The 18,531-nt window shown below is 39.2% G+C and overlaps 1 protein-coding gene across 10 annotated transcripts in view; it reads right to left on the bottom strand.

Annotated features, from left to right (window-relative positions):
* NUMB (NUMB endocytic adaptor protein) overlaps window positions 1-18,531 on the bottom strand; it is a 155,752-nt gene that overhangs the window by 2,597 nt on the left and 134,624 nt on the right. For 4 of the 10 annotated variants that reach the window (XM_043921022.1, XM_043921020.1, XM_043921023.1 and 1 more), the window contains 6 exons: window positions 11,506-11,580; window positions 9,476-9,616; window positions 6,614-6,818; window positions 4,366-4,659; window positions 2,639-2,788; window positions 308-454 (listed from right to left, as the gene is read on the bottom strand). In XM_043921022.1, coding sequence (XP_043776957.1) covers window positions 308-454; window positions 2,639-2,788; window positions 4,366-4,659; window positions 6,614-6,818; window positions 9,476-9,616; window positions 11,506-11,580 — 1,012 coding nt within the window. Of the gene's footprint in view, window positions 1-307; window positions 455-2,638; window positions 2,789-4,365; window positions 4,660-6,613; window positions 6,819-9,475; window positions 9,617-11,505; window positions 11,581-18,157; window positions 18,197-18,531 lie in introns of those variants that run through there. The other 6 variants (XM_043921027.1, XM_043921029.1, XM_043921028.1 and 3 more) reach the window with 3 other exon arrangements.

Raw genomic sequence — 18,531 nt, 5'->3', positions numbered from 1 at the left:
AGGCAGAGTCGTCTCTTCCTACAGGCATGTCCAGAGATCCAGACCCAGACACAGGCTCTTGCGAGGGAGGGCCCAGGAATCTGTGTCTTATGAAAGCTCTGTGGGTGGCTCCAGGGTAACTATCAATCTAACCTCTAAGAGCTCCTCTCTGACACCATCCTTCCTTAATAGTAGTTTATTTCCAAAAGGGATCCCACTTTTCCTAAAAGGACTCCTTCCTGGTTCCCACTAAGGTAAATGGCTGATTTTCATATCAAGGTCACTTATCTGATCCCAGAATCCTCACCACCATCTGTGGTCACCTTACCCGAATGTGTGGCTGCAATTCCCTTGTTAGCAGCATCAGGGGCATAAGCCCAAGGGTTGGTTTCACGCACAGGCATTGCTACGGGTGCTAGAGCAGTAGGGGCTGGCTTAGCAGCAAGCACATGGAAGGCTGAGTCAGTGCCATTAGCTACAATGGGAGCAGACAACATTGATGGAGTTAATTCATGCAGGGTGTACAGGTGACCCCTTGGAGCTGGGTCAGTCAGGCCAATATGCAATACTGGTGGAAAGATAAGACAGAGAAGTTGGTGTGGGATAACCATGCCATCCGCAATGAATACATAAACCTTTTGGCAAAGATGGAATCAGAGGCTGTAATTAAAATGGGTGTACTGATAAAGTTAAATGACTCTTAGAAAAACATGTTTATGGGGAGAGAGGTAATGAAGACCAGAAAAATAATTTCAAATTAAGTTAAAAAGAACTACCTGTATTACGAGCAGCAAAAATCTATTCCAGACATAGCTTAGCCTTTGCAATGATGATAAAGTATCATCTATCACTATTTCAAAAGAGCAAATTATACCAACAATGGTTAATACAATCATCCTTATTATGTGCTAGGCACTACTATAACAGTGCTTTAGTGTGCATCATCTCAATAAATTCTCTCAAAAACCCCATATTACAGTTGAGAAATCAAACTTGGTACATGTTTTCATTTGTTTAATTTATAATTTGCTACAGAATTAATTTCATCTTTTTAAAAGATTTTTTCCCCGTCAGTAATGTTTGTAATGTCTTAAGGCACTTCCTGTTTTTTCCTGTCTCCCTTCAGTAAAATCCAGCCTTCCTTTACTCTAGACGGCTGTCCCATCAGTTTCTACTCCTTTGTCCAGCTCTCTATACTTGGCATAGAGCAGACAAGCAGGCACCTTCTCCTGCCTTACACCATAATCACTCTCTCTTTAGGACTTGGCAACTATGCTTATGGCATTGGTGCTATTAACCCAGGGCTTGTCTAAAAGACTAGCTTATCCAAAAACTGCGAGTTTTCTAAAGGCAGGAAAAGGACTATATTCTATTTATAGTTTTGTATACCCACTACCCTGTAAATAGGCACAAAGTCAGCTGAATGTAATAGGAACTATATTCAGAAAGACTTGGGTTTACATCCTGGCTGTGTGATTTGGGCAATTTACTTAACCTTTCTAAGCCTAATTTTCCTTAGCTGTGATGCCTATCTCAAAGGACTATTGTGAGAATTAAATGAGATGAGGAAAATGCATGAGTCTTTACCATGATGTATATGGTGGACATGGTGCTAAGTGCCCAATAAACATCCCTATTATTATTGGCAGTATAAATATCTGTTAGATGAAATGAAAAGCCACCTGATGCATATGAATATTAAGGGTTTTTTTGTTTTGTTTTTAAAGAGACTCCCTCCTGAAGGAAAATCATGTTGCAGCTTTTCAACAGGATCAGGCAAAAAAAGTCTGCATAGCAAAACAACTTCTGAGTTCTCTCCCAAAAGAAATAAAGAAATATCAATTATATAAGCTCAAATTCTAAAATCTGTAATTTAAGTTATATAGGCTCATTGTTGACCTTTGAGTCAATACTATTAATTCAGTATCTCTAGAAACAACTTTTACTAGTCCTTCAATGCCACAAAGACTAGTTTTAGGATACTCATTATAGAAGATGAGATGAACTGAAGAGCCAAGAGAGGTGCCTTTTTCTTTATGGGACTCTTGTGACCGGGCAAAGTCTAGGTGAGTCCAGTCTTGGCACCACTGATATTTTGGGCCTGATTATTCTCTGTTGTGAGGGTGGCTACTGTGTACCTGGAAGGATGTTTACGGGCCTCCCTGGCCTCTACGGGGATGTCAGTAGTAACCACCCCCTGCCACACCGCAAAACCCAAAACATCTCCAGACAATGGGTGCTGAATTTTTCCAAGGGGGCAAAATCACCCCAGCTTTCTTTACTGTGGTAAAGAAAGCATGAAGCTAGAACCAACTCTGATGACTGCTGTTTCTGGAGAACTGGTTGGGTGCTCTGTCTCTTAACAGGTAAGTAGCAAATAAAGCACTGGGTTGGGACTACTGATGCTCCTGACAGGATGGAATGAAAGGAGGGTAGGTACGTGCAAAGTGCAGACAATCTCAGGAAACAGGAAGGGAATAAAGCGCAAAGACACTGTCGAATAGGGCAATTTAACGAATCTGAGACAATATCAAACAGGAAAATGCAGTGGGTCTGACCAGGTCTTGGGAAGCTCAGGATGCCAACTTACATTAGTGATCAGTGTCATAAAAGTCTTAGTTTCAAAGAGAACTGCTGAGCAGGCTAAGTGGGCACCAACCTTGAAAGGCAGGAGACTGTGGTGCCACCACTGTCACTGGTTTGGTCATCGGGGCGGATGAGAAGGGATCCTCGGAGGGTGTGCTGAAGGCATTGGTGATCTGTGAACATAGGGAGCTGATACTCTCTGCTTCGCCTTCTACCTCTGGCACTGTAAGACAAACAGAAGACAGCTCCAGACAGAAACACGGATCAAGTCTGGAACAGAACAGTGTCACATGAGGTGGCATTTTACACTGCCTTTGTTATTTGTGGAAGAAAAAGACTCAACTGTCAGGTGGGGCTATAAAAGCAGCTTCAAAAAACTTACCACTTATTCACTGGCTTTTTGCATGAGAAGGTACAGAATGGTAACAATTCCTGTACTAAAGTCTACCTCCCTCCCTTGCGAATCCTCAGACTCCTGTATTTCCTCTCCTGTGTGACACTGTTGAGAACACGCTGTTCTTTTTTTGTGCCAAGACATTCAGTCAGTGAGATTTTTCTAGAAGACACATTCAACCTGTTTGTCTTCCAACCAGGTCCCAAGCCGGAGATGTGAGTTAAGTTCTAGAGGCCCCCAGTAACTCTTTTGAGAAAATGGGTTAAAGTCAGGAGCACCAGTGGGCACTCAGTCCTTTTCTCTGTCATAAACTATGACAGTGTCATCACTGTCATTTTTCTCCAAAGTGTTAACATGAAAAAGTGAACTGAGGTCCAGGACTCTAGAGGCTTTGTTCTTAATATTGACTCTGGAATACTTCTGTGTCACGGAGGAAGCTAATTATATGTGTTGAACCTCTGTCTGCTCAACTGTGAAAAGAGAATAATGGTTTTGTTTCCCGCCTGCTCCAGACGGAGATTGAAAATGAGGTACTTGAAGCATCTGGACTTTTGGTTTTTATAGGAGTTGAGAGGGGGTAAGACCCTCAGTAATGATCTAGTTTAACTGTTCTTTAGGCAGAGTTTTATCTATCAAAGAACTTAAATCTCTGTGCTTTTGGGCCACCAGCAGTGAGAGTGCCCTATTGAGACACAGCTTCCTCAGATTCTGTTAAAGCACTGGCTCAGCATGTCTGAGAGCAAAGTAAAACAGGGCCCAAGAAAAGCACTGACCGGATCCAACACTGCAGCTCCGGATCTTATGATGAGGACAGAGCTACTGGGGCTGTCTCAGCTGTACAGAGGCCACACAAAGGCCTGTGTGACAGCTCTGAAAGGTAATGAATATGTGTGAGCAATCTCACTGTCTCTGATGAACAACAGATCTTAGATTTACACAGGAGAACCGTTTAGAGTTTCCTCCCTATGGAGCCAACCAGCCACAAGGACAAAGAGAACTTATCCATTTCTTCTGGGACATCTGACAGTGGTGCTATTTAACTGGATGTGTTTCCAAAGCCTTTTAAATTAATTCCCTGCTGGGTCCCAAATGGCAGAATAAGAAGGGAAACCTGAGACCCTTGATGTCTGAAAGCAGGTACACTTTCATCAGGACAAATCACAAACCGTGTAGCTCGGACTAGGAATTCCCATCGTGGTTCTGTTAACCTACTGCTGAACAGAAATGAACAACTCCCATCTCTCCGTGAACCTCCATTTTCAGCCAACGGGAAATGATACAAGATATGCACAGCCACCAAATAGCCTCAGAAGAGGGGTGGCTAGTTTGATGGGATCAGGGACTCCACTGGAGGTGATGTGACACTTCAGTGCCTGAGCCCTAGGGAGTCGGAGACACCACGTTACCTGTGTGTTTTATGGGGAAATCAGTCTTCCTCTGCATAGTGGAAGGCAACTCGTTGATGCGCAGGGACAGTTGGCGTTTAAAGGGTGACATCTTCTGGCTAAGAGCAGGAAATCCTCGGAAAGAGCCTTGGCGAGCAAGTTGTTCAATTGGTGCGTGCCGGCGTGGGATGGCATGAGGATTGTTCATCTCCAGAGAGGCAGTGGCATCCAGAGTGGGAGAGGTGGGAGAGGATGGGGAGGTGGCAATGTTGCCAGGGGCCACTGACGAACCAACAGCTGTCTTATCTGTATCAGCTCAAGAAAGTAGGAGAACGAGGACCTTAGGGCAATGTCTTCAAATAATTTGAGCTCACACCACTGAGGAACCCCAAAAACCTCCTAGGTCATTTTACCCATCTACTTCCCTATATATCTCAAAAGACAGGTTAGAAGCAGGGCTCAGAGCTCCTGTTTTTCAGATAAATAAAGGGTTTAATAATCTACTACATGTCACATGGTGTATCTTCTAAGACACAAATATTAGATCTTTTATTCCCATGTAGTAATTAAAACACTGAACAAAACTAAACAAAACAAAAAACCCCAGTACCTAAGAACTCTTAATGTGAGGTCTTTTAAAGAACAATAGTGCATAGTTTTCAATGTTTGTTTGCTTTTTGGCCGGTGGGGGTGGGGGGATAGAGAACTTTAGGTGTGGCAGAGTCAGAAGGGTCTAAACAAGCTTAAGTTTGATTAGATGTTAAAGACTGTCATAAAGCAGACATGGACAACAGGCTCTCTTGAATAAAAGCATACAGAAATCAAATTTTAAATTGGAGTAAACAAATACAAGACTGTTTCCATGTGAATACCTGCCGTATCACACTCTCATTGTGGTCAATCTCTACTCCCCCCTGACTCCTTACTATCCTCTGTAGATGCTATGACTCAACCATTTTGGTAGTTGCTGTATGTAGCAAAAAGTATTATTTGGTGGTATCAAAAAATATGCTTCCGGTCTGAAAATCACTGAAGCACATTAAATAACAGCTATACACATTCATTTGTCTAATTAAAATAGCACTGTATTTTTTTTATGCTTTGGTATCCTGGCACAAATGTTGATAAGAAATGAAAAAATCATAATCAGTAATTACAAATGAAAACATATATTCTTTTTTTGGCTTAAAAATTAAGAGCTGTTTGGGTGTTAGATTAATGCGCGCATGCTAACTCGCTTCAGTCATGTTCGACTCTTTGCGACCCCATGGCCTGTAGCCCTCCAAGCTCCTCTGTTCATGGGATTCTCCAGGCAAGAATACTGGAGTGGGTTGCCATGCCCTCCTCCAGGGGATCTTCCTGACCCAGGGATCAAACCCTTGTCTCTTAAAGCTCCTGCATTGGGAGGCGGGTTTTATACCACTAGTGCCACCTGGGAAGCTGATGTTACCTAAAATGGTAGGTTTAGAATTAAAATAGTAAAAAATTAGCAAAATTTTATTAATGTATATTTAAACCAAACTTTTTAATTTCAAAATACTCCTTGTTTTGGGTTTCAGCCCAAGCTGTACACAAGAATGCAAAGCATTTTTCCCCTAAGTCCTATGACTCAGTTCTAAAATACACTGGACTCAACTTCAGACAACAGCCTCCTGAGTAACTTGAATGTCTGGACAGGCATTTTTGCTATGCTGCCAAGTGTACCTTAAAAAAACTCACATTCTGCAAAACCACACACTAAAATTAATGGGGCTATGGAAAAAATAGCGAGGGGCCAACTTCTCAAAATCTGTTGCCTTTTTTCATGAAAGCACTAAACAGTTATAATCTAATAGAGTATCACTGAGATGTCTCTGCCTGCATTTCCACCTGGCATCATCATCTGTGGGTCCTTTGCAGGCTAAACCTGGGACTTGCACTTCCTTCAAGATGTAGGTCCTTGATAGCATTTGCTTTTCATAGAGATTAAATGCATCAGAATTTAAAAAAAAAAAAATTTTGTTCCAGGATACAGGTTTTCCCAATTTTGCTTTTAAATGTCTTTGCAGCTTCTTCAACTGTACTCTCAGCTTCCCCAAGTAGTTAAAATGAATGAATAGAGTAAATACTTTGAAGCCACTAAACAAGCCCCTCTGTTTAGATTTTCAGCTTTGTTCTTAGGGTCTTCATATATTGCTAAGAGTTCTCTATGCCCCTGACAGCTTCCAAATATTAACCTGTTGGGAAAAGCTGTTTAAATAAACACACACTATAGTAGAACAGATTGTACCTTTCTTGGCATCTTGGATTTGTTTCATAATCTCCTCTCTTTCCGCTTGCTCGGTGGCTGTGGTGACACGGAATGATCCTTCTCTCGTGAAAGTGGTCCGACTGGCATCGAAAGTAGCAGTCACTCCACATTCCTTCTCCCGCTTCTGCTTACGTTCTAAACAGGCGGCAAAGGCACAGCCTACAGCATGGCTCAGTCTTTCACCCTGTACGTAACAGAAGGTTTAAAAAACGTTTTTAGAGTTATGCTATCAACAACTACAAATTAGCTGGACCACAAATAACTCTGTTTTCACACAGGCAAAATGTTAGGAACTCCAGCTTATCAGATTTTAGTGTATTAATATGCCAAATTAACCTAAATGAATAATACCTTAGGTAATGCTATGATCCTCTACTGCAGTAGGCACCGGGTAAAGTGACCATTGGTAACCTGGGCCCTGTCAGCAGCCATCGAAACTTTCTCATTAGTCATAGTCAGGTCCCTCTGTCACTTGTGTCAGCTCTGGCCGTCAGCTGAGAAGACATTGCTCAAAGTTCCTGGTCCTAAGTCTTGACACCCAAACCTCTATTTGCCATGTAGGGGAATAATAGGAATATTTGCCATGCATTTCTAAGCAACAACTGGAAAGACAGGGCGAATTTCAGAGCTTAAATTTACTGCCAATATGTCTAGGAACAAAAGGCACAGACTTAAAACTTCAGATAAATACATCTCCAGCAATGAGAAGGAATCAGGCACAGGAAAGCTAAGCTTTCTCCCTCTCCCTTTCTGAATGCTCTCCTCTTGCCCTGTTTGGGCCCTCAGTGCTTACAGGCTCTCTCCCATACCGCCCCTGTTTTTTTTCAGCTCTCTCAAACCCCAACTCTACCTTTCAACCACACACAGGCAAAAATAAAACCATGTTTTCAGCCACATTTTCTACTTGTAAAGGAATTAAACAGATAAACCTGAATTTTTGGTGTGTGAGAGGAGAGGAAGGTTTGTGTAAACTAAATACTGTTTTAAAGATACACTGGATTATCTAGAGTAAATTTAATAAATTCAATGGATTCTTTTTTTTTTTTAAAATCAGGGTTATCTGTCTTTTAAATACTATCCCTAATTGTGGAATAAAAGGGTTAGAGGTGATACAATAACTGCTGGCATCTTTTAACAGTGAGGAGAGATATCTGAGAACAGGGAACCTTTTGTGGAGTTTCCAAGATCATACCATGTAAGCAGCTGCTCCTACATATGGCTCTGAGTAAGTAATTTCACCGCATTTTATACGCCAACATCAGATATCACAAGGAGAGGTAAACGTGTGGGACGCTTTTGCCCCTAGGATTTCACATGACTACAGACTGACAGACTCATTCTTTGTGAATCCACATGAGCTTCCATGTAACTTCTCAGCAGGATGATAAGTGGGTAGGCATGGAAGCATGAAATAGGAGAGAGCAGAAAGAATTTTAGAACCCATCTGCATTTGAGCACAGCTCTAGTACAAGGACAGAGCTATAGGCCAAAGCAGCTTACTATTTCTGCTAGGCCTTATGGCAGAAGTTCCTGAAGACAGATTGGCCCTCAAGCTCCATCCCAGATTCACTGAGGAAAAACTCTGGGGTGGGCCCCAGCCATCTAACTTCATGAGCTGTCCAGGTGATTCTGATACAGAAGAACCACTGTTTGATACCAGAGTCAAACAGCCTGAGGACTATGATTTGACAACAGAATGGTTTTAAAATATAGCAAAACTCTTTGGATTTTACAAGTGCAGTGATAGCAAAATACACTGCTTTGTGACTTACGATCTGAGAGAGGAAGAAAGTGTAGTTTAGTTACCTCAACCCATTTTTAAAGCACTTGTGTCAAATTGAGGAGGAGCAGCTTTAACAATATCAGCCACCATTTTGGAGCAGTTAGCACGAGCCAGGTCCTATGCTAAGAGTGCTTACACTTGCTACCTAATTTAGTCTTCACAGCTGTTATCTCCATCTTAAAGAAGTGGATACCAAGACTTAGAAAATGTTAAATAACCTGCTCAAATCCCATGGCTAGTAAGAAACAGAAACAGGACTGGAACCTATATCTGATTCGGAGCCTCAGTTTCTAATATTTGTTTTTACAACTGCTTTTTAAAAAGCTTTTGGTCAATATTAGAGTATGACTACGACTTCCCTTCCAGGTTAAACCTTGGCAAGAGTTCACTGAGTTGTAGCCTTTATGAACAGCTACACTGCCTTACTCTGTCTGGACTTTTAAAAACTCAGAAATTACATACTCAATGCTATACTATATAATTAAGTTCATCACCTAAGAGACTCATTTTTCATATCAGAATTTTGGGTAATTTAGATGAAAGATAACAAATTTGATTATTCTCCACTTTTAAACGAAACCAAAAATTTCTACTATGTAACAATTTCTAGCACAGCTCACTGTACCATAATTTAGTATTTATTTTTTTTCTTTTTAATTAAAAATATACTCCAAACTCAGTTCTTGTGGTAGAGTCTTTTTGCAAATAAATTCGTAAGCACCTTTCAAATACCAATATCTTCTACCCAGACAAATTAGCAAATACATGTAAGGATCTTGAAAACAGTTCTAATAATGAAAAATTTTCTATAAAGTTTAGCAGTCACCATTACCAGAGCACTTTTACTTTCCTTTAATGATCTTGGATCTCAGCCAATCATCTTGTTCTGTGAGTGTGAGCTACTTGAATAAAAGGAGTGAAAGCAGGCTCGTTTAGGCGCTTACAAGTACTGTAACAGCATATACTTGTCAAAAATGTAGTGGAAACTGGCTGAGCCAGCCTGGAAGAAGCTTGGTGACCGAGGCTAGTCATGATGCAATCCAGGCTACTGGGCTCACCGTGTCCTTGACGGCCATGAAGCAGTGACAGATCCAGCGCCGAGTTGTGCCATCACGACATATGTAAGAGAAGGCCCTGTCAAAGTTCCTATCTGGGGCACAGAAAGAAACTTTTTCTATTGTCTGGTCAACTATGAGGTCCTAGAAAAAGGGAAACACAAAGGAACAGTGGACTTGAGAGGTCAATGAAGTTTCTCAGCACACAGGATGTTCATTTCACAACACAGAATCCCTACATCTAATGCATCAGGGCTGCAGAAGAGCTAAATCTGAGCCAGAAGTCGGAATACTAAGGATCTGACCTAGAAGAGATCCCCAGAGGCACTCTCCACAGATGTTTCTTTCCTTCACTTCATCTTCATGTTCTATAATACACATGCTTGCTGATTCTAGTTTTATAATGGTAAATTCCATGTTCAATTTTACAGTATATGTCAAACAATAAATTTAATCCAATCCCCATATAACTTACATTCAATAACATCATTTCCAGACAATTCTATGTATTTATTAACTTACTTATTATTTAATTCTGAATACCGCTGAATGGCATAGTATATATATAATGTAAACATCATGCAAAATGTTTTTTTTTTTTTTTAAATATTGAGGCTCTCTGGCGCTTCTGTGTGATATTCCAATGGCCTAAAATCCCTAGATGCTGAGGTGGTGGCTGGAAGTGCTGAAGCATACAAACAAAACGACTTTTATAAAGCATAACTATGAGAATTCCTGTTGCTCCACAAACAAACTTGCCAACCGTTTAAAAGTTCTGCAATTCTGTTGGCTCATTCTAATTTTATTTTGCATAACCTTGATTACTATGCATTTCCTCTTCAGTATCTCTTGCTATGCAGGAGTTACTGATACAGTTTAATCACGAGCCCTTTATCGATCATTCGCATTTTTGCAACATTTCTTCTCTGCCCATGATGGGTCTCACAGTAACAAGTGGTCCATTCCTATTATCATTCAGTGTGGGGAGAATTAATTAATTCCTGTGCTACAAGTAACCACCAGGGGGCAACATCACTTTCTAGTAATAACTACTGTCTACAGCAATTAAAGATATAGCCTCCACATACAACAAATTTCATCCAAAGCATAAATGAAAACTATATACGTTTTTTTAAAAAAGCTAATTTAAATAATAGTTGTTTCCAACTGTAATGTACATTTAAGACCACCAGTTCTCTTTGGTCAAAAGAATTAAAATGTAGCTAAATTAAATCACTTAAAGTATATCAGGTAAGCTACCCATGAAAACTGTTCTTTGCCTGCTAGGCTTTCTTCTCCTTCAGGTGACATCTGAGTTTTTGTTTTTTGAAAACTGCCTTCTGTTAAAATTTCTCCAGATTTCAGGTCTCTTAGAAAGTTTTAATTAATGATTAAATGTATGTGTATAAGTAACACCTTATGCTTTCTAAGGGCAGAGTCTATGTCTATTCTTATTGAGGTACTTAGGATCATTTTTTTCTAATGCAAAATGCTATGTATATTTAAGATATTGTGTGGACTCTTAAATAAATGTTAACTCATATGAGCAATTTACTAGTCCTTAAGATTTCACTTAAATTGAGTCTTCAGTTAAATAGTAGGTTAATGAGTTCAAATATAACTTACTAAAAATAGTGTTTTATTAAGGAACAAGAAGAAACTTTAGATGTGGTCTATTTTTCTTTTTAACAGTGGCAAAAGGCCTATAATATTTTACATCAAATTTGTGGGGGTAAATTTTTTTTTAATGTGTCAGAACAAAAATAGAACTCAGATCTTAACATTAAATGCAAATACACTGTAGGCTAAACATGCTATATCACGTAGAACAAAATGCTCAGAGAATTCTATTTTTCATAAGGTAAATGAGTAACTAAATTGGTTTTCTGAACATTAACCAGTCTCTCAGAAGATCGTACTTTGGACAAAGTGGAAGGATACAGAGAGACTACAACGTCTTAATGGCATTATGTTTGATCACAGGGATAAAAAAAACATAAGAGCAGTAACATTTAAGCTTATCAAAGTTTTACCTTAGTTTTTTCATCCACAACTCTGAGTCCGTCTGCCGATACCCACAGGACTGCCTTAACTGCTTTCTTTCCAGTCTTTTAAGAGAAACCAAAAAAGAAGGGGGTGGGGGGAGAGACACACACATATATAATATTAAAAAAAAAAAAGGTCATATTCCATAGAAAACACTGACTTCTGCCTTCCATAAGTCACAAGTACAGATGGAGTCCAAGGTTCAGGAGGGGTGCCCAAAGCCAGATACTCAAATCAAACTGCAGAAACATTCAAGAAAAAACAAGCCAAAGCCATTATTTTAGAAACACAAAGCAAAACAATAAGGTAAAATTAAGTAAAGGGTAAGGAGGACAAACGGAATAAAAACCAAGGTATCACATTCCGTAAAGGGCAAAGAATAAGTAGATTCTTCACCCATTTCAAAACTCAACCACGAAAACCAAGAGTTAGATAAATATTAAATACATAAGGAGTTACACCACAAGTAGCTTCTACGAGTGTATTCAGAGTAGAAAGTAATAGCTAAGTCTAAATTGAGATGCTGACCATTCTACTATACATTGACCCCAATGTGTATGGCAGTGCCCTTGGTCACCGGAAATTTTCATATTAAAAACCCAAGAAATCTTCATGATTCCTTTAGCAATCTTTAAAAAGCATTACTTATTCTCTCAGGATTAACACAGAACTGCTTTAGTTTTTAATTTGACGTTAAATGCAAACAGACATTTTGGGGACATAGGAGGATTAAAAAACTTGGAAAAATATTGTCATTATAACATAAATTCCTTTCGCTGGCTGAGAAAAGGCTTTGGCACAAGTCACATGAGAACAAGCTGATGAATGATTTCTCCTGTGATGGAATGAAAATGGGACAGGGGAGTTTGTAATAGCAATTTAGCAGCTTCCTTTCTTTTTACCTGCTCCAAGGATACAAACAAAATAAATGCAAAGTGAAGGCTCAGAATAGGTATCAAAACATCATAAGAAAGTATAGATCAAAAGAAATCTGGTACTACTCTGGGAGGGACAAAGGAGGATAAAGAAATGTCTACCGTTCTCCACTTTACATGTCCAAGCCCAGCACTCCTCAATAAGGCATGGCCTTATTTAAGTGAAATGTGTAATCCACTCTGGGCTCCATCTCCACCATCACCTCAAATCTGATGAAAGCCTATTACATGCCAGGCAATAGAAATACTTCAGTTCACAGTCCACTGAAAGGTGACACTCAAATAAAAAATAAATAATACAGTAGTAAGTGCTACAGCTTCCTTGGTGGCTCAGACAGTAGAAAATCTGCCTGCAATGCAGAAGACCTGGGCTCAGTCCCTGGGTTGGAAAGATGCCCTGGAGAAGGGAATGGCTACCCACTCCAGTATTCTTGCCTGGGAAATCTCAAGGACAAAGAAGCCTAGCGGGCTATAGTCCATGGGGCCACAAAGAGTCAGACATGACTGAGTGATTAATGCTTTCAAGTGCCACAGTAGAGCTGAAAACAGTTTGTAACAATGTCAGAAAGAAGGCATGGTCAAATCTATTTGTGGAATTAGGGGAAGGCTTTTTAAAATTGAAGACTGAATTGGGTACTAAAATAATTTTTCTAGATGCCCCAGGTAGGGGTAGGGATGCAGGGAAGTAATAGAGGTAGCAGACATCCCAGGCAGAAGAAGCAGCAGTACAGGACATGGAAGCAAACAACAGAGCAAACCTGGGCCCTATAAACATTTCAGTGCGGCCTGAAAGTGGTGAGGCACAGTGGGATATAAAGAGCAGGAAAGACCTAGACATGGAGGACTGTGTATGCCTGCTGAAGAATTCTATCTTAATTCTATGAGCAATTAGGAGCTTCTAAAAGAATTTTGAACATGATTAAGCAGATTTGCATTTTAAAAATATCACTTTGGCAGCACTGTAGAGGAGTTGGAAAGAGACTGGTAAGGGGTAGATATACCAAAACAAGATTCCAGGTGAGAGAAAATGAGGGTTGAGCTCTCTTGGGTGAGATACAGGGCTGGAGATGAGAAGTCTGAAATGGTGAATATAGGAGAAATGTTGAAGACCCTTCTCTGGTTCCTGGCTTGGGTAACTGGGTGGAGAGGGTACCACAAACTAAGAAAATAGAAGAGATGCAGAAGCAAGTTTGAGAGGGGGACCCTAAGATTCCAGTTTTAGACAAGCAATGTTTGAGATGTGTGTGCAACATCCAGGCAATTGGATATACAGATCTAAATTCGGTAGAGAACTCTTAAGATGGAATTTTAGTTTTGGGAAACGTCAATTGTGGGAGCAGTAGGAGGGCCAAGGATAGGAGAGAATATCCATAATTAAGGAATTGGGAGACAAGTAATGAAATATCAGAAAAGGAATAGTGAGGAGAATGAAGAGAGATTAGCATAATTGAAACCAATGGAGAGGAGTTTCGAGAAGTAATTTGTGGTCCAAAATGTCAAATGTTGTAAAATGACCAAGGAAGGAAAGATGTGAAAAATGTCCACTGGATTTAGCAATGAGTAAGACATCATAGAGTGATAGAGGTTGAGATGGTTGGTTATTTTTATGTGTCAGAGTATCTAGGTTATGGTTGCCCAGTTTGATCAAACACTAGCCTACATGTTACTATAGAGGTATTTTGCAGATGTGATTAACATTTACAATCAACTAACTTTAGGTAAGGATTTCCCAGGTGGCTCAGTGGTTAAGAATCCTCCTGCCAAGCAGGAGACACAGGTGTGATCCCTGGGTTGGGAAGACACCCTGGAGAAGGAAATGGCAACCCACTCCAGTATTCTCACCTGGGAAATCACATGAACAGAGGAGTGTGGCGGGCTACAGTCCATGGGGTCACAAGGAGTTGGACATGACTTAGTGACTAAACAGCAGCAGCAACTTTAGGTAAAGGAGATAGCCCTACCCTTGATAATATGGCTGGGCCTCATCCAGCCAGTTGAAGGCCTTAAGGGTAAAACCTGAGGTTTCCCTGAGAAGAAATTCTGCCTGAATTTCCAGCCTACTGGTCTGTGTGTATACACAGAGAGAGCGAGACAGACAGACAGAGGAGGAAGGGAGAGAGAGACAGATGGTGGTTCTGTTTCTCTGTAGGATCTAATCAAGTGGAAGTCAGACTAGACTGGGTTGAGAAGTAAATGAAAGGCAAGAGTCTACATGTTAAATACTTTCTTTAAAAAAGCTTTCCTACAAAAAAGAGCTGTACAGCAACAGGGGACGGGCAGAGGATCAAGCGAGGTCCTTTAAAAATTGTGGTAAACTAACGTGCTATACTAGAAATAGAATGGATTTTGGAGTAAGACAGATACAAATCTGAATTCAATGCCACTATTCATAAGCTAAGGAAGTTACAGAGTCATCTGAGTTTCTACTTCCTCATCTGTAAAGGATCTGTGGGATTGGTAAAAGGACCAGAGATATATAAAGCACCTGGAATTTAAATAGGGCAATAAACAATTAGTGTTCATTTATCGTTACATTAATAAGCTTAAAAATTTCTCTCAACAACAAAGCTTCTTCAAAGAATAAGACACACTTTCAACAACAACGACAACAGATAATGCTTATTTGTTGAATGACAAAAGCCAGTGGGAAGATGGAGACTAAAGCCCCAAGAGAAGAATAATGTAGAGAACAAAGTCCCCAGGGAGGCGAAATAGGATGAAGCCAGAATACAAATTTTAGATGGGAAGGGGAATGTCCCTTCCTTGAAACAGAGGGATGGAGTGAAGCCGAGTAGAAATGAAGACAGATGAGTAAAGGAGTGAGTGACAAGTTGAGGAAATTTACTTCAAAGAGCCACAAATTCATCTGTTCAGGAGATGAGATGATCTACTTTGCTAGGGAGAAAAAGGTAGGCAGATTTAAGAGCATAAAGACTTAAAATAGCAGTGTTGGGGCAGTACAGTACAACGACTCAGCACAGACTCTGGAACCAGGCTGTCATCTACGAGTGTGAATTGTGGGTCTGCCACTTATTATATGATCAACAGCAAATTACTTTACCTCTCTATGCTCCAGATTCCACATCTGCATAACGATGTCAGCAATGTCACATACCTCATGGGATTATGATGAGGATTCAATAAACAAACAGATATACCCACCAACAACTGTAACTGCCCACAGTTAACCAATGCTTAGGTAGTATTTAGTATTTTGCTGGAAGGTAAGCTCCATGAAGGCAAGGTTTTTTCCCTTATTGTTCACTGCTGTATCTTTAGAACTTAGAACAATGCCTGGTACAGAGCAGGAGTTTAAGAAATATTTGTTGAAGGAATAAATTTGCTAAATATCTGCTATAGGAAAGAGGAGACAGTTAAATCAGTGATATATAAGGCTGCCAAATGGTACTGAGAATCCTGTGTAAGAAATCTGAATCTGTAATTTTATCAATATGTTCATTGTGCAACACTAGCCTACAGTCTGCAGCATCTGATGCAACAGACAGAACTACTTCACTGCTGGGAGACTGAAGGTGGGAAAACTAAAAGATCATTTTAGAATGGGACTGCTCCCTATTTAGTCTCCTTATCATACACAGGGAAATATTTTCTTGGCCCAATTAGACTTCTATGAAAATATCTCTGCTTTTTGAGGTATGTCTTTATAATAATCTTTATGGTGTTGTACTAATTTATCAGTGAAGCATTGTATTTGTCATATTTCATTGTTACTGACCACTTGAAACAGGGGATGAAAACAGATAATATGAATTTTTCCACTTGTTCATACATTTGAGTGCTAGTTCTTGAATGCCAGGAGAGTTTGCCACATTACGATTACTTCAATAAGGGATTGAGATATTAACAATCAAAGACACACCTGCAGCTGAAATTAAGTCCAAACTTCCTCACAAATTCTACAGCAGCAGTGCTTCTAAACTATCCGTCAACTTTTTAGAGTTTTTCATTCTGATAACATAAACTAAGATTCCTAATCACTTTTTAGAAAATGATAAAAGTCATAGAGAGAATATGAAAGTTTTCCTTTTGTTTGCCCTGAAACTGTCTACTTAAGCAAATTACCTTAGGAGATAAGGTTAAAGTTAGCTAACCACAGGACTAAAAAAAGAGATAACCCAGAATAAGTATGAAATGTAGACTATACATATATCTTTGTTACATAAAACAACCCGTAAAAAGACTACATAATACTTCAGACACTAGTAAAAATGTGATAGGGGTAATGTATATGTGAGAATTAAGAATTATTTCATCACCATGGTGCCAGTGCTATTTTAATAATTTCAAGGCAATAGGTAGAATTCACACTGACTAGTGTCAGTGCATAAAAAATTACAATTTTATAACAAAGAGAAAACTGCTTATTATTAAAGGAAAGAAAATGGGTCTAATATGAACAGAACTTCAGTAACTGAGAATTTAAATTGGTGAAATCTAAGAAGGATCAGGCTATGAGTGAAAAATGTCAAATTAAGTATAATTTTCAAGTAACCACTCAACTCTCTAAATATCCAATTTAGAATTTTAAAACTAACATTTCCCTTAATCACTTTTTATTATGGGTAGATACAAATCAGTACAGAAATTAAGCAGCCTCTAACATTGGAGAAAAGGATAGCAGGAAATCAGTTGATTACAAATTACTAAGTCAGGAAACTTGTACTTGCAAGTAACAGAAATGCACAAGTAATCTTAACATAAAATATTAGTGAAGAAACACCAATCTTACACGGTAAGATCATTTTCTCCTCAATATCAAAGCTACTCATAATAAAGGGCAATGAAATAACTAATTACAATAAAGAACTGCCATCTACCTACTTATGTCCAGCTGTTGTTTTTTTTTAAATCAATACCACGTCAGAAAGTTTTTTTCAAAGATGGAGATTGTAAGTTGGTAGGGTTCTCAGGATGTTGACAGATCCTTACAGTCACTCTTTTGTATTACATATTGTTGTTATTTGGGGAAGTACTTCAGATTTCTAGTTGGAGAATTAAGTTTCTAAACTGTTTAAAGCACAGATTAGGGAACTTTCTGTGAAGGACCAGATACCAAATAGCTACGGCTTTGTAAGCCATATAGTCTGTGTCAACTACTCAAGTCTGCCTTGCTGCACAAAAGCAGCCAGACAATATGTAAACAAATGGACATGGATTTGTAACAATACAACTTTATAAAAGGGTTTTGGAAGGACAATTCACTATACTGAAATACTAGATCTGTTTGGAATTGCCCCTGAATTCTTTTTCTTTTCTATTTTTTAACACAAATGTCCTTATATCCCATTAGTTTATTATATTATAGTATAATATATAATATTATATATATATATATAATTATATTATTAACTGAGACTTGAACTCAGGTGCAGTCCAACTCTAAAGTTCTGTGATTCCCAAGGCCACCAATGAGATGAGAACATGCAGTTAATCAACATAAATAGAAGTAATATTGGGGGCAAAACAAGTGTGCTGGGAATACAGTAAGAGCAAGGTGTTCTAATGTAAGCCAAAGCAAAGGAATGCTACAGACACACAGAAGCATCATTTAGCTTAGCTATGAAATGTTAAGAAGCAACAGCAGCAAACAAGACCAATTTGGGCAGGAAGATTAGAGCAAGTCACTCTTTCTGAGCAACAGCGATTTGCCATTCTACTGTGCAGAGCTCTTTCTGCTACACACCAAAGAGGTCTTCAAGGGTACCCAGTATGTAAAGAATCTCTGGTCAGTCTTTCTGCCACACCTACACACAGAGACAACCCAGTCATTATGGTGTAATAACATATTAGCAAGCAACCATGGCACAGAGTGCCTTGTAATGAATGAACAAGAAGACTTCTTTTTAAAAAAAATCTGAGAAGGGCCTTCAGATCTATTAGATGACATCTGAATTTCTGAACAGACTGTATCGTGAACAAATTTTGTCTTAAAATTCCAAGATACAGTATGTATCTTCAAAGGAAAGAGCACTGAAGAGAAACACAACTTTCTATAGAATTTGAGACTGGTACTATCTCCAATGGCTGCTTTATTAAAAGTACAGTAGCTTTTATCTT

Source organism: Cervus elaphus, chromosome 12 (assembly GCF_910594005.1).
Source record: "Cervus elaphus chromosome 12, mCerEla1.1, whole genome shotgun sequence".
NCBI lineage: Eukaryota > Metazoa > Chordata > Mammalia > Artiodactyla > Cervidae > Cervus > Cervus elaphus.
Note: the sequence above shows the minus strand (reverse complement) of the source record. Positions and strands in the feature narration are given on the sequence as shown.